Below are 15,941 nucleotides of genomic sequence, written 5' to 3' on the forward strand. Positions count from 1 at the left end.
GAGCATGGGCGTGGGAAGGGTAAAGGGAGAATCCCAAGCAGGCCCCACGCTCAGCCCAACACAGGCTGGATCTCACCGAACTATGAGATCATGACCTGAGCTGAAATCAACAGTCAGACACTTAACCCACTGAGCCACCCGGGTAGCCCCAGGGAGAGCTTTGTATTAAGAGAGTCACATGTATTTTTAAATGATTTTGAAGGACTCTACCTTTTCTAACTCACAATATCTGTAAGAGTGGATACTAACATGATCATCCCACCCTTTTTTTTAAAGTGAGTGAACAAATAGAGGAAAATTAAATGATTTGCTCACAACTACAAAACAACTTCATGGCAGAATCAAGAATAAAGACAACAGGAGCGCCTAGGTGGCTCAGTCAGTTGAGCGTCCAGCTTCGGCTCAGGTCATGATCTCTCGGCGTGTGGGTTTGAGCCCCGCGTCAGGCTCTGTGCTGACAGCTCGGAGCCTGGAGCCTGCTTCGGATTCTGGGTCTCCCTCTCTCTCTGCTCCTCCCCTGCTCGCACTCTCTCTCTCAAAAATAAATCAACATTAACACAATAAAGAAAGCTGCCACTGTTTTCCAGTGATTTTCCAGCACGCTGTTCGTTAGCCTTCACGCTAGCATGTTACAAACGATGAGTATCACGTATTTCTCTTTATGTTCTAAAGAGAAATGGCTTCTTTGACTGGATCCACTTGAATAACTGGAAAAGGACCAAGCCAATTTTTATGGTTCGTTTTCTCCAACTGATTTAACAAGATTGGAATGGGTGAGAAGTAGTATTTATTGCTACAAGTTACAAGAGGGTGGAAACAAATAGTCTTACAATTTGTTGGAAGCAAGACAAAGTTTACTGACATTTGGAGGAAAAGACAGCAACACGGGAGGAAATAACTAAACAAGAAGGTATCTAGACAAAGGCACAGCATTCCACAACCGCTTCATACTCTGTGCACAGGCCAGCCCTCTCAGAGAGGAGGGAGGTTAAACAAAATAAGGCTTACGTTAGGAGCTGATATTAATACCGTTACTATTATTCTGTCTTACGACAAAAGGTGCTATAAAATCCCTCTGGAGGAAGAAAAGTGCCACACAAAGCCTGTATTAACAAAGAAAAGCAAAAAAGCAATTAAGACCCAGCTATCCCTTTGACACCCCTCAGAGGAATACCCGCGGTGCAAAAGCAGCGTTTCAAACTCCGCAAAAGGAGGCTTCGACTGGAACGTGGACTTTGAGGTTAAAGATACATTTTGCAGGAAGAGTTGAGAGCTAGCACAAAGAGACCCTTGCAGTCGGTAACTAAGTGGAGGAAAGGCCTAATTTTTCACTAGGTCGTAATCATTCTCTTTGGGAAGAAGTGCTTTATCTTGAGACGAATGATTCCGGTTTTTGTGATATGGTTCATGCTTTTAAACTGCAGTTGGGTCACGCTTGATGCTGAATTTTGTAATGTCGGATAATAACAGCCTGCCAAGAGAGAACCCCATTAGATCATTGGAGCTGTTTTTACAAGAAGCATGTCGCTGGGCTCCCTTACGGCCTTTTCCCATCGGCCGTATGACACTGAGCTCGTCTGATCATGTATTATCCTTTCTCAGATAAAGTCATGTTACAGGCATTGTTTTTTGAAAGAGGATTTCAAACTAGTCCTTCAGGCATTTAAAAAATCTTCATATAAAAGTCCACTTCTTTAATACAGAAGAACAAACATTTTTCCTTTAAAAAAAAATCTCATTTTTAAGCCAAAATAACTTACAACTTGCTGAAATACCCTTTTGAACGGTTCAGTGCTTATTTCAGATACATGGAGCTGTATTTTCTGCACGTCTTCAGAAATTCAAGATACTGAAACAAAACAGTTAACTCTAAGATGACATGACGATACAACGCTGGCTCAGTGACTAGGTCAAGGTCTAAGTCTTCAGGGATTAAAAAAAAAAAAAACTGATACCATCCCAGCTATATGGTTTTATATTATGTACATATTAACAATCTATTCAGTGATTTAAAAAAAAGACAGAAATTTCATAAAACTATTTCAAAATTCAGAGCATAAAAGTATAGAGAAACAAAACATGTAATATGTAATATACAGTCTATCCCATTTGGCAATGTGTAAATTATGTCGAGAGAGAAAAACTTATCTACAAATAGAACAGAAACAAAGGAAATCTGATCTAAGAAGGGCTCTCAGGTCCACAGCTCTTCAGTTCTTCCAAATTTGTAGATCAGAGTGCTAGAAAGATATTAAAATAAATCATGAGGAAAAAACACAGGGAATGAGCAACAGTGGATTCATTTTCTAAATATGCTTTGACAGGTACCTCACTCGTTCCTCTGTTATCAATTTCTAAAAATAAAGACTGCAGGGGTGCCTGCGTCGCTCAGTAGTTCAAGCGTCTGACTGCTGATTTCAGCTCAGGTCATGACCCCAGGGTCGTGGGATCGAGCCCCACCTTGAGTTCCAGGCTTGGCATGGAGCCTATTTGGGATTCTCTCCCCCTCTCTCTCTCTCTCTCTCTCTCTCTCTCTCTCTGTCTCTCCCTCTCTCTGCCTCTCTCCCACTTGCATGTGCATGCTCACTCTCTCTCAAAATAAATCAACTTAAAAAAAATAAAAATAAAAATAAAGACTGCAATGGTGCTGGGTCTGAATGTGTTTGTTTTGTACAGCAGTTTGTTGACCTTGATGGCGAAGCTTGATCACACTTTATTAAAGCCTGGAAAGTTATTGGATAGGAAACTTGTAAGGCAAAGAGGCATTTCTTACAGTAGCAGGCATTAGGGCCCCTTTATATTGCTAGGATTCTACCACACCTGAGCTACAGTAACTGAAGAATCCTGAAACAGGCCATGCTGTAATTCTTCGTTCATTTAACATATAATTACTGTACCCTGAGGACTGGCTAGGCAGCAGGCTCTTGGCTAAGTGCCAGGAACGTATGAGTCAAAGCAAGGCAAAGCAATAATAGAGCTGAGAGCCTGAGGGAGATAATCAAATTCCGACAGAAAAAAAAAAAAAATGCTGTAAAGGCGAGGAACCTGATACCAAGAGAGTGAATTATAAGGAGCTGACCGTTTTAGAGCGGTCAAGGTCTTCCTGAAAAAGTGGAGAGTGAGCTGAGATTTAAATGAAGAGTGGGAATGGCCTGAGCGAAGTACAGGGGAAAAAGGGAGAGGAGCAGACAGTGGGGACACTCTGGGACTATAAGGTGAGTTGTGGGCACGCTGGATGTATTGGATTTGAAGTGTCAGCCACCCAAGAGGGGAGGAGTAGGAATCTGAACACACGGTTCAGGCGTGGAGACAGCCATCTGTGACTCATCGGAATATACGCAATAACTGGAGTCCTGAGCATGAAGGAGCTCACCTAGAAAGACAAGAGGCGTGGAATGGAGCCTTAAGAAACCTCAAAAGTCAGTGGCCAGTGGGTGGAGGGCCAACGGCAAAAGGAGGCAGAGGAAGGGTAGCCAGCCACGTAAGAGCTGTACTCCGGCACTTAGAAAGACCCAGCACATGGGAAAACTGGACAGCGACATGCAGAAGAATGAACCTGGGCCACTTTCTTATACCAGACATAAAAATAAACTCAAAATGGATGAAAAACCTAAATGTAAGACAGGAAGCCATCAAAAAAAAATCCTCGAGGAGAAAGCAGGCAAAAACCTCTTTGATCTTGGCCGCAGCAACTTCTTACTCAACACGTCTCCGGAGGCAAGGGAAACAAAAGCAAACATAAACTACTGGGATCCCATCAAAATAAAAAGCTTCTGCACAACGAAGGAAACTATCAGCAAAACTAAAAGGCAACCGACAGGAGAAGATATTTGCAAATGACACATCAGATAAAGCGTTAGTATCCAAAATCTATAAAGAACTTATCAAACTCAACACCCAAAAAACAAATAATCCAGTGAAGAAATGGGCAAAAGACACGAATAGACACTTCTCCAAGGAAGACATCCAGATGGCCAAGCAACACATGAAAAAACACTCAACGTCACTCATCATCAGGGAAATACAAATCAAAACCACGATAAGATACCACCTCACACCTGTCAGAATGGCTAACATGAACAACTCAGGCAACAGATGTTGGCAAGGATGCGGAGAAAGAGGATCTCTTTTGCATTGTTGGTGGCAATGCAAGCTGGTGCAGCCACTCTGGGAAACAGGATGGAGGTTTCTCAAAAAACTAAAAATAGAACTACCCTACGACCCAGCAATTGCACTTCTAGGTATTTATCCATGGGATACAGGTGTGCTGTGTCAAAGGGACACATGCACCCCCATGTTTATAGCAGCACTATCAACAATAGCCAAAGTATGGAAAGAGCCCACATGTCCATCGAGGGATGAATGGATAAAGAAAATGTGGTACATATATATACAACGGAGTATACTCAGCAATCAAAAAGAATGAAATCTTGCCATTTGCAACTCCGTGGATGGAACTGGAGGGTATTACGCTAAGTGAAACTAGTCAGTCAGAGAAAGACAAAAATCATAGGACTTCACTCATATGACGACTTTAAGAGACAAAACAGATGAACCTAAGGGAAGGGAAACAAAAAGAATATAAAAACAGGGAGGCAGACAAAACAGAAGAGACTCATAAATATGAAGAACAAACTGAGGGTTACCAGAGGGGGTGTGGGAGGGGGGATGGGCTAAATGGGGGAGGGGCACTAAGGAATCTACTCCTGAAATCACTGTTGCACTAGATACTAACTAATTTGGATGTAAATTTAAAAAAGAAAGAAAGAAAGAAAGAAAGAAAGAAAGAAAGACCCAGCACAGAGGAAGCACACGGCTGGCTGATTACCTTGTTGCCAGGCTCTGAGCAGAACGCATAGCTGATGCAGTAGCCACAGCCCGCGTGAGCCCAGGCCTTTACACGGGCAAGGTTTCTGTTCGCCCGAAACTGCCCTTTCATGTGCCACAAAGGGCTGAATCTGAATTTAAATTTGATCTCTAAACACTGCCTTGAGATGTCTCCATGAAAACTTAATTGTATCCCCAGAAGGTTGCTGGTCACGTGCCAAGAAACACAGCACAAGAGAGCAGAAACTGTCAAAACATCTTTCAAAATCATGAAGGTCCAGGCCACAGCGCGGTAAGAGAGCAGAGGACGGCGATCTCCCTAAACGGAGGAAATGGGGCTGAGAGTTCAGGGAGGCCAAAGAGGTCAAAGAGCTAGAGTTTGTGAGGCAGAGCACAGACAGCTGAAGAGACAGGGAGCTGCGGAGAGGCACAGGAAGCTCCCCTGGAGTCTTCTGCTGAGTACTGATCAGTAGACGAACGTGAGCAAACGACCCAAGAGAAGGGAAAGAACAACCCCCAGAGCTGTCACAGGGCTGGGAAGACGTTCCAATCTCCTAAGCAGAGTGGACAGCCTCACGATACACGGAGCATGAAATGCATCGCCTTAGTGAGGGGACAAATCAGTCCTAGACTGGGGCTGCTCTCGTTCTGCCCACCAAAGCTTACAAAAGCAAGACTCCAAAGGGTCAAACTGTTTCCACGTGACCTAACTGCACCCAGGACAAAGCTCAAAAATATTTAAAGGGATGCCAAAATATCCAGCCCCCCACCAGCTGTATGCGAAGAAGCAAACAGGAGGAAAGAGACCCAAAATGAAGTAGAAATAATCAAGAGGAACAGACTCAGAACTGACACAAGGAGATGACCATTGAAATAAGATATAAACAGGGGCGCCTGGGTGGCTCAGCTCAGTGGGTTGAGCGTCTGACTTCGGCTCAGGTCATGATCTCACGGTTCGTGAGTTCGAGCCCCACATCGGGCTCTGTGCTGACAGCTCAGAGCCTGGAGCCTGCTTTGGTTTCTGTGTCTCCCTCTGTCTCTGCCTCTCTCTCTCTGAAAAATAAACATTAAACAAATTAAAAAAAAAGAAATAGAAATAAACATACTTCGTATGTTAAAGGAGGTGAAGGAGAGCATGAGCATGTGAAGAAGAAATCCGGAAAATCAAGCTAATGGAGACGACAAACACATGTCTGAGACGAAAGATCCACTGGATGGATGGGAGGAGGAGACACTGCAGAAGAGATCAGTGAACTTCAAGATGTAACAACAGAAAGTAACCCAAATGAAACACAGAAAGAAAACAAAAACAAAAACAAAAACCCCTAAGCATTAGTGAGTGTGGGACGACTTGAGCAGCCCAACATACACGTGCCTGGAATCCAAAGAGAATGGGATGGACAGAAAAAAATCTCTGAAGAAACCATGGCTGAATGCAAATTTGATGAACATGAAACCCACAGATCCAAGAAACTCCATGAACTCCAACAGAATAAATACGAAGAAAACGACATCACAGCACAGCATAATCAGATTCCTTAAAAACAGTGACAGAAACAAAGTCCTTCAAGGCTCAGATCTTCATGATTTTGGCAGGTGGGGGGGGGGATAAATTTATAAATGATGCCTAAAATACCTATCTTACCTTAAGAGACATTTGTTCTGAAATGCACAGGATCTGAGCTTCATTTTAGGGTTTTTTTTTAGAAGAGTGCCCCTAAAAAATACTTTTAATATTGTTTTATTTTTATATTTACTTTTAGTTATTTTAAAAACTTAATAAAAAAAAATCCAATCTCCTGACCAGGTTTTGTATATGACATGCATGATATGTATTAATTCTGATTTCTTGCTGTTTTTCTAAGTTTATTTCTTTTGAGAGAGTGAGCGAGCACGCAAGCACGAGTGGGGAGGGGCAGAGAGAGGGAGAGAGAGAACTCCAGTGCAGAGCCTGACACAGGGCTCGATCTCAGGAACCATGAGATCATGACCTGAGCCAAAATCAGGAGTAAGATGCTTGACTGAGCCACCTAGGTGCCCCTGTTTTTCTTTTTTTAATAACGATTCTTGATACGTTTTTTTTTTAACAGGCTGTGGAAGCAGTAGTCTGGGTTCAAATCCCGGCTCTGCAATTACTAGCTGGGTGTCCAGTAAGCTCTTAGCCTTATTTCCTCATCCATAAAACAGGAACACCAGCTGGTCCGTAAGTATTAAGTATTTAAGACACTTAAGTGGGAATTACAAAAGCAACATATATAAATCATCCACCTGAGCTCTCTGCTCATAGCAGGACCCCAATTAAATGGTTTTATGTAGGCCCTTAGACAACAGTGGAATTGTCACCTTTTAAAAGTTCTATACACTGTAATTGATTCAAGGGATTATATGTGTTCCATTCTGTATGTTGCTCTTAAAATGACGTGACATTTCTGTCAATGTTTTAGGTGTGATCAAGAAATCAGGCAACTTACCTAAAAAATATAAGTGCATTTTGAAAAAACACAGCTAGTCCTGGATAAACATCCGTATCTGCACATTCAAAGTAAAACGGGTTAGGAGATTACAAAAGGCGAACGGCAGTAACAAAGCATCTGTGCCGTTCATAATGACGTACTCTGAACAGTATAAAATACAGCTCTCATTCATCAACTCCCAGAAACCTATAATGAAACTGAAGTAGGAGAATGCCAATCTCAGTCTCCCAAAACAAAGGATTGTTCTCACTGTGGATAACGGACCGTGAACTTAATAGGTTTTCTCTTTCACCCAAAGTTAACTGCCATGGTTTGAGCTTCACCACAAGTGCCGGGGAAGCAGCAGCTTGTCCCTTTACTTTCCAAGGTCAATACCGTGCTCTCCCCTAGCTGCGGGTTTGCTTCCCACGGTCAGCTGTCGTCCAGAAGCAGATGGTCCTCCCTCTGACTTATCATCAGGTCAACAGTCGCCTAACACTAGGTCACAATGTCTATGTCATTCCCCTCCTTTCATCTTGTCACATAGACATTTTATCATCTCCCATTGTCACAAGAACAAGAAGGGGGACTAGTACAGGAGGTTTTAAGAGAGAAACTACATTCACATAACCTGTTACAATATACTGTTATAACTGTTCCATTTTATTATTAGTTACTGTGGTTAATCTCTTACTGTGTCTAATTTATAAATTTTATCATAGGTACTTAAATATAGGAAAATCATAGTATATTCAGGGTTCAGTCTTATCCACAGTTTCAGGGGGTCTTGGAACCTGACCCCTGTGGATAAGGTGGGAGACTAGAAATACCAAACGCTAGAAAGATACACACTAAATTCTTGATGATCTTGTACACTTATTTTCTTTCATGAATTCAGGAGTTTTATTGTGCAAATATGACAGATACAAAATGCTATAAAAATTACAAAAAGATATAAAAACATTATAATTCATCATTCTGTTTTTTCACCGGATCTCCTCTGGAGGAAACAGCTACTATCTTCAAAGGAAGAGAAAAAAAATTGGAAATTACTTGAAGTTTTGTGGATTTTTAACTTTCATGAAACTGTAACTCCTGATTAAAAATATGAGAATTGATGGAAAAACCTTCAATTTTTAGCTTTCAATATCATAGCAAAAAATACAGCAGCATGGTCAAGAGCTCCAAGTCTGAGCCAGATCCCTGGATGTGAATCCTGACTCTACCAGCGACTAAATGTATGACCATGGGCGAACTAGTTACCTTTGATATGCCTTAATTTCCTCATCTGTAAAATGGGCATTTTAACAGCACCTACCCCACAGAGTGTGAGAAATGTGTGACCATGTATAGTGCTTAGAACAGTGCCTGGCCCAGAAAGTGCTGTATAAATGTTAGCAGCTATTATGATTAGTAACAGTTCAAGAAAAGCTGTATGGCAAAAGATCTGAAACATGGGTTAGAAATGCTCTCTGAAGTAAAAGCATATTCAGTTTATAAACAGAAAAGTACATATAATGCACACTGCCGTAGAAATAGAAAGATAAGATCCATAACTGAGAAATTTCTCAATGTGCACTAGTTATCTTTTTAAAACTTTTTTTAAACGTTTATTTATTATTGAGAGAGAGAAACGGAGCACGAGAGGGAGAAGGACAGAGAGAGGGAGACACAGAATCTGAAGCAGGCTCCAAATTGTCAGCACAGTGCCCGACATGGGGCTCAAACTCACGAGCCGTGAGATCGTGACCTGAGCAGAGGTTGGACACCCAACCGACTGAGCCACGCCTCAATGTGTACTAGTCCTTTAAAAATTAAGATTGAATTGGGCCACCTGGGTGACAGTCAGTTAAAGCACCCGACTTTGGCTCAGGTCATGATCCCGTGGTTCGAGAGTTTGAGCCCCACGTCGGGTTCTGTGCTGACAGCTCGGAGCCTAGAGCCTGCTTCAGATTCTGTGTGTGTGTGTGTCTCTCTCTCTCTGCCCCTCCCTGGCTCATGATCTGTCTCTCTGTCTCAAAAATAATAAATAGACATTAAAAAAATAATAAAATAAAAACTAAGATACGATCAACAAGGGCACAACCTTTACAAACTTAGTACTTCCCGAAACACCTTCCAGAAGTTATGATTTTTGCATGTCTTCACAGTAGAAACTGTCAAGTTTCACCTGTTGCTTGAAGGAACTAAGTAGACTTTCCAAGGAAATCACTAATATCACTTAGAGTCAGGGATAAAGTGAACTTAAAACACACTTCCCTATATGATTCCATTTATATGACACAGGCAAATCTACAAATACAGAAAAAGTAGACGAGGGGTTGCGGGGCTGGTGGAGAAGGTAGTGGGGAGTGACTGCTAATGGGTGAGGGGCTTCTTTTTGGAGTGATAAAAATGTTCTAAAATTGAATTATGTGATGATAGCACAATTCTATACTAAAAACACTGAAACATACTTTAAGTGGGTAAATTACTTGATATGCAAATTATACCTCAATAAAGCTGTTTTTAAAAAAGTGCTTTCCTTCACATGAGATTCATACTAGAACTGCGTACTCCATTAGTATTTTTAATTAACTAAAATAACACCTTTTAGATATATTTCATGAGTGGTATTATTTAAACATCAATTAACCACTATTCTCTTGTACTGACCTATTTTGTGCCAAGTGAAAGACAAAGATTTCCAAAGATCAAACTATGAGACTTAAGGGGTCCTATCAAGAGTATTAAAAGTTGGCTGTGGGTAAGGACAAGGAGATGTGACAGTTCAGCAGAGCAATAGATTCCAGAGGGACAGGGATCAGAAGATCAGACGATACATTAAGTGTTACGTGTTACCTGAAACAGATTCTCGTCTTTGGAGTGAAGGGAGAGAGCCAGTGAAACAGGTTGTTCTGATGCTTCTAGAAGCCCATGCTGAAACTGGGTCCTGCCTTTCAACTCTACCCTAAAGGAAAGCTGTGGTGCCAGGAGTAGCCAGAAAACAGAACACCTGGGTGCAGCGAGCATGAATGTTTCTTCATAAAGACCACACGCAGGTTTTCAGGCTCGCCCCTAAAACACTCCGTTGTACCTATGACTGAAACATTGCGGCTGATACTGGGGTTCACACCCCTTATCTGAAATACTTGAGACAAGGTATGTTTTGGAATTCAAATTTTTTCACATTTAAGAATGGTAACATGGGGCATAAATATCACATAGTCCCCGGCTCTGTTTGGACCAGTATCCACAATCAAATAGAACCACATTCCCGCAAGAAAACGTCTGAATACTTATTCAATGGAATAAAACCATAAGGAGCCCCCTGTCAACTTAGGTCGGGTTTTGCTGCCAAGGTCATAAAAAGCCTTGACTTTCAGCACTCTGTGGATTTTAGAATTGTGTATAAGGGACTGCGGACCTGTACAGGTTTCGCACTTTACCCAACAACTTCTGTATCTTCACACAGTCATATCTTCAAGCTAAGTGAATAGTTACACTAAATTTTACTCCAGGTAGAGTTAACAGACTAAGCCAAACATAAAAGACATATCTGGGGGCGCCTGGGTGGCTCAGTCGGTTGAGCGTCTGACTTCGGCTCAGGTCACGATCTCACAGTTCGTGGTTTCGAGCCCCGCATCAGGCTCGGGGCTGACTGCTTGCTCAGAGCCTGGAGCCTGCTTTGGATTCTGTGTCTCCTTGTCTCTCTGCCCCTTCCTGACTCACGCTTTGTCTCACTCTGTCTCTCAACAATAAATAAATGTAAAAAAAGAAATTAAAAAAATAAAAAAGACCTGTCTGAATCTCTATGAAATAAAGGAGGAAGAAATACTTACTTTGGGTAACATATGCACCAAAAAGAATCCACATGGAAGCAATAAGTGACCCAAACATCAACATGAAACCAATGAACAGCCAAACACGAGCACCTGCATGAAGAACAGGCTTTATGATTTCGCTCATTTCTGCAGCTCCATCCTAAGAATGCATAACACTGGAAATACTGTTAACCTAACGTATATTGTGCACATCAAAGGCAGTCACATATTTGCATACACCTGCTGTAACAATTAACTGAATGACGATTTAAAAAAAACCAAAAAACTGAAAGGGGTTAAGCCACACCCGGAAAGAGAAAAAAGGAACATTATCTTTCTACTGGCTAGAGAAACTAACAGCCTGGCAAACTAAACTAGGTGAACTTCTACGTAATTATATGACTAAATTGATTAACTGATTAATTAAACCCCCAAGCCATCATTAGCTGTCCAGGAAGAGTAACCTGGAATCCAAGAGCCATTGATTTTAAATAATAACGTTTTATTTGTGTGAACATTTATTCAGTAAACATGACTAAAATAGTACTTCTGGCAGTAACTTTAACTTTGGTAAGGATTTAAATAACACAAGCTTTTTTTCCAAGTGAATTAAAAACCTTCTATATAATCATAACTAGTCCTATATAAAGAGACTGTTCTTTTCTGCTAATAAATCCCTCTTCTGCCAACATACATTAACGACTCGAAGGGCCTTTACCTGTTCTTCCTAAACAGCCACTTTCATAGCTGTCACCTCTCACCTGAGCATTGGACACAGCATTTATCCTGGAACAACACAAAATCACCTAATAAGCTTTCATGCTGCTAGTATATTCACAGATATTTACATTCATTTAGAAGAGAAACATTTCCTACTTAAAGTCACTACCTGAATAACCGAACATATCTTTTAACTTCATGAATATCCTAGCGGAGAGAAATGTTACATGCCTCGTATTTACCTAAACTACACCCAGAAGGCAGACTTAATTTTTAGAGATTACTATCATTTGTCTCCAGAGATTACGAAAGAGGGGCCAATTTTCTGATTTCTTTGACTATTTAAATTTATACATGAATGACTCAGTGTGAGTTATAGTTTAAGGGTCTCATTATAATCAAGAGTTGAGTTTCTGTGCTAAAAGTCAAGTGATGTTCTCTGAACTATTTCTCAAACTCAGACATTTGGTCTATCTGTAATTAGTAGGCCCACTTTATTCAGCTTCTCTTGACATTTTTGTTAGAGTAAGGTGTGTTTATAGTAGAAATGTAGCCTTTTCTTAGCATCTTTACCGGATGTAAGTATTTCCATCTTCAGCAACTTTTATAACTCTTCACAGTATAAGGAAATTATATAATCTTAACATAGTTTTTAAAATTAATAAAAGACATCCATGGAAAGTTTCCAAACTCTTTCATGAAGTGAGATTTAACAGATAAACCCACAAATGATTTAATAAAAAAGAAAAGCCATAGAGCAGTCTCATTGGAGGCCAATCCTGCCCTTCCCCCAGCTACTGGCAAACACAGGTAAGCAACACATTAAAAAAAAATTATACTCCATGTTAAAAGTTGCACATGTTACAATATTCAAGAACGATCCACTATGAAAAAATCTAGAAATGTAACATTTTTTATTACATCTAAGATGCCACTCATCTTTTAAGATGCACGATTATTTTTTTTCACCACCAAGAGAAAGAAGATTACCAACTGTAATTATAAGATACCACTGACTATAAGAAGCACCCTGATATTCAGATACTCAAATATAAAAAATATTCTTGGTACTGATAAGTACTAATTGACCAGCTTAACAACATTTTAAGGAGAAAAATCACGCTGTAACCTTTATGGGTGCTAAAATGATAGTGATTAAATCCAACACTCATTCTTGACAAAAAATCTTAATACAATGGGGAAAAAATATATATCTTTATGTTAAAGATGGATTCGTCGCCATCGATTAAATTAAAAGGTTATCCCAGACAGCAGTAAACTATAAGGAAAAAACGTTTTTAGGAAAATGATCCTGAATTGAGAATTACCTTCATACTTACATGAAGAAAGCCAATGTGGAAAACACGCCACATGTGTGAAAGGCGTGGTTCAACTGCTCTGGCTTCGGGTACACCACAGCAGCGTCAATCATTATCCACCAACCTGTAAAAAACTTGCAAAAGAGTCCAAGGCATTAGATTAACGCTAATCCTTTGGCTTGGCACGACACTTGCTCTTTAACATTCCTGTATTCCTACAGACCATACAATATTTCTAGATTGAGCTCTGGATGTTGAAGTAGAAAAAATAAGAATCGCTTGTTTACTTACTCTTGGTAGCATATGAGGTGAAGTTACCTAATCAAATCTGTGTAAGATTCTGAAGTTCTCTCAGTGCAAGATAAAGCAAAAAATTGTTACATGGGACGAATTATCCGCTTCTTTCATCCCCCATAATTCTGTGCACGGAAGCTCTCTTAACTAACCTCTAGCTAACCAGATCCTGATTACCTGACATGTCTCATTCTCTCTAGAAAGCATTCCTTTTTAATATGCCCGCGCTCTTTTGCTTCCACAAATGAGCTGTGTGCTTACCAAGGGTCAGTTATCATGTCTCCAGAACTATTTAAGCCTCTATCGTTTTAACCAATCATGTAATCTCATTAAATACTGTGTAACTGACTGAACAGGAAGGAGTAGGTCAAATGTGATGTTTCTATGTAAGCAACGCTGAAAAGACTTAGAGAAGTTGCTAAAGAATTCCACAGACAAATTACTTGCAGGGAACACGACCATAAAGTGCAAGCAAAGACTTAGAAGCATCACGGTTATCTTTACTTCCTGCTCTGGGTTATTATTTTTTTTTTCTATTGGACTTCAGGTGTAGAACCGTATACTGGAAGAGATAAATTTTTAAAAATGTAGTCAACACTGAAATTTGCTTCAGAAATTCGGCGAGGGCAGGGCGTGATTGATGGAATGCTGAAGCAAGACCAGTGGGGATAGTCTTTGAAGCTGGATGGTTAAGTACGTGGGTTGAGCAGGGCTCTTTTACTATTCTCCCTATTCTTGTTTACCGTACATGCTCAATGTTTTTTATAATAAAAAGTTGAGGGGCACCTGGGTGGCTCAGTCGGTTAAGCATCCGACTTCGGCTCAGGTCACGATCTCATGGTTCGTGGGTTCGAGCCCCGCGTCGGGCTCTGTGCTGACAGCTCGGAGCCTGGAGCCTGCTTTGGGCTTTGGATTCTGTGTCCCCCTCTCTCTCTGCCCTTCCCCTGCTCGTGTTCACCCTCCCCCTGTCTCTCTCTCTCAAAAATAAATAAACCTTAAAAAAAAATTTTTTTTAAGTTGAGAAAGAAAAACTGTTGGAAGAAAATTGGGCAAGAGTTTCTTCCACAAATTTCTTCCTCTCACTCTCCGTCGGTGCTGCAGCTGGGGACAAGGAGCTGGTGCCCCCTCCCTAGAGCACTGCAGGGCTTCTGGCTAGGCCCCAGGTCCTTACTGCTGTCTACACATCCTGAACCTCAGTGAGTCACGACACTATTTGGTTATCAAATTCTCCGAGCCTGAAGAGCTTAAAGGACGTATACATCTTGTATCATTAACTTAAAAATGCTACTGCCTACAATAATTGTATTATCACTTGAAGAAAAGGTACCAAGTTTAACAAATTTATAAAATCAAATGAACCCAGGGCCTACCATGTTTTGTTCAGTAATATCTAGAACTCGAATTAATTATTGATACAAAATAATAGTGATATAAATAGTTCTGAAAGGGTATTCAGGGCCCAAAGGAAGCGACATTAATTTTCAGGGCAAAAAATGAAGCAGAAATGTCACCAACCACGCTTTTTCACTTACCAGTACACCCGCCACCACAGAAGCCACGGCATTTCTTCTCTCACTCCAGTCAATACATTCACATTCTGGCCAACGGAAGTTATCTAGGAAGCCTGCCATGTTCACCCCGTAAGCATAGATTTTTCATTAAACTCTGTATTCTACAAATAAAAAGACAAAAAAAAAAAAAATCAATCGAAGAAAATGTTTTTAGGTAGTGAAACATCTTTTCCTTTCTTAAAGCTTTGAACACAAATTTGCTTTCTGTCCAAACCTACGGTTACAAAAAAAAAAATTAAATACTTCAATGAATACCTATGGTCATATACGGAGGACTGTGTTGGGACACAAGGGGGAGCCTACTATTTACGAAATGAGTCCGATGGTTTTGAAACACATCTGCCAAGTTCTCTGACGCTTCCACTTCACTGAGAAGTGAATCTATGTCCCTCCCCTTGAGTTTGGGCCACCAATAAAAACGGGTGGACCAACAGAGTAGAGGAAGTGATACTGGGTCGCTTCTGCCATACAGCTTCTAGGAGTAGATAATAAAAGGCAGCGAGTGCAGTTTGTAGCTCATTTTCTAGAACACTAACACCAGAGTTCTGAGTTGCCATGTAAAGTGTCCAAGGTCACGATGCTGTGAGGAGAGCGTGTATAGGGATTCAGGTCCACAGCTCCCAGACACCAGCTGGCATCGACTGCCAGGTGTGTGAGCAGGCACTTCTGGGTGACTCACGTTCTGGCTACTGCATTACTCCCAGACTTTACGCTTTACGAAGCCCCAGGTATACGGTGCAGACACACCATCCTGGCTCTGCCCTTTGCCAATTCCTGACCCACAGAAACCATAAGCAGAATAAAATGGCTACTTTAAACTACTAAGTTTTGGAGTTGTCAAGAATGCAGCAATCGATAACTGGAAGGAGACAAATCATGTGCATAAAGAACTATAAGGGTACATACAACATGTTGTGAGAATTTTCAAGAAGAGTACGTTTAGATGAGGTGATC

General features: G+C 40.9%; 1 protein-coding gene across 4 annotated transcripts in view; it reads right to left on the reverse strand.

The window, feature by feature from the left end:
- Window positions 1–770: 770 nt before the first annotated feature.
- Window positions 771–15,941, reverse strand: part of TMEM50B (transmembrane protein 50B) — a 34,506-nt gene continuing 19,335 nt past the window's right edge. For 3 of the 4 annotated variants that reach the window (XM_047874905.1, XM_047874907.1, XM_047874906.1), the window contains exons 2-7: window positions 14,949–15,088; window positions 13,144–13,256; window positions 11,802–11,869; window positions 11,102–11,194; window positions 7,299–7,356; window positions 771–2,240 (exon numbers count right to left, since the gene is read on the reverse strand). In XM_047874905.1, coding sequence (XP_047730861.1) covers window positions 2,195–2,240; window positions 7,299–7,356; window positions 11,102–11,194; window positions 11,802–11,869; window positions 13,144–13,256; window positions 14,949–15,047 — 477 coding nt within the window. In that variant the 5' untranslated portion in view covers window positions 15,048–15,088 and the 3' untranslated portion in view covers window positions 771–2,194. Of the gene's footprint in view, window positions 2,241–7,298; window positions 7,357–8,164; window positions 8,301–11,101; window positions 11,195–11,801; window positions 11,870–13,143; window positions 13,257–14,948; window positions 15,089–15,941 lie in introns of those variants that run through there. The other variant, XM_047874908.1, reaches the window with a different exon arrangement.

The sequence above is a fragment of the Prionailurus viverrinus genome, chromosome C2, assembly GCF_022837055.1.
Source record: "Prionailurus viverrinus isolate Anna chromosome C2, UM_Priviv_1.0, whole genome shotgun sequence".
Taxonomy (NCBI): Eukaryota; Metazoa; Chordata; class Mammalia; order Carnivora; family Felidae; genus Prionailurus; species Prionailurus viverrinus.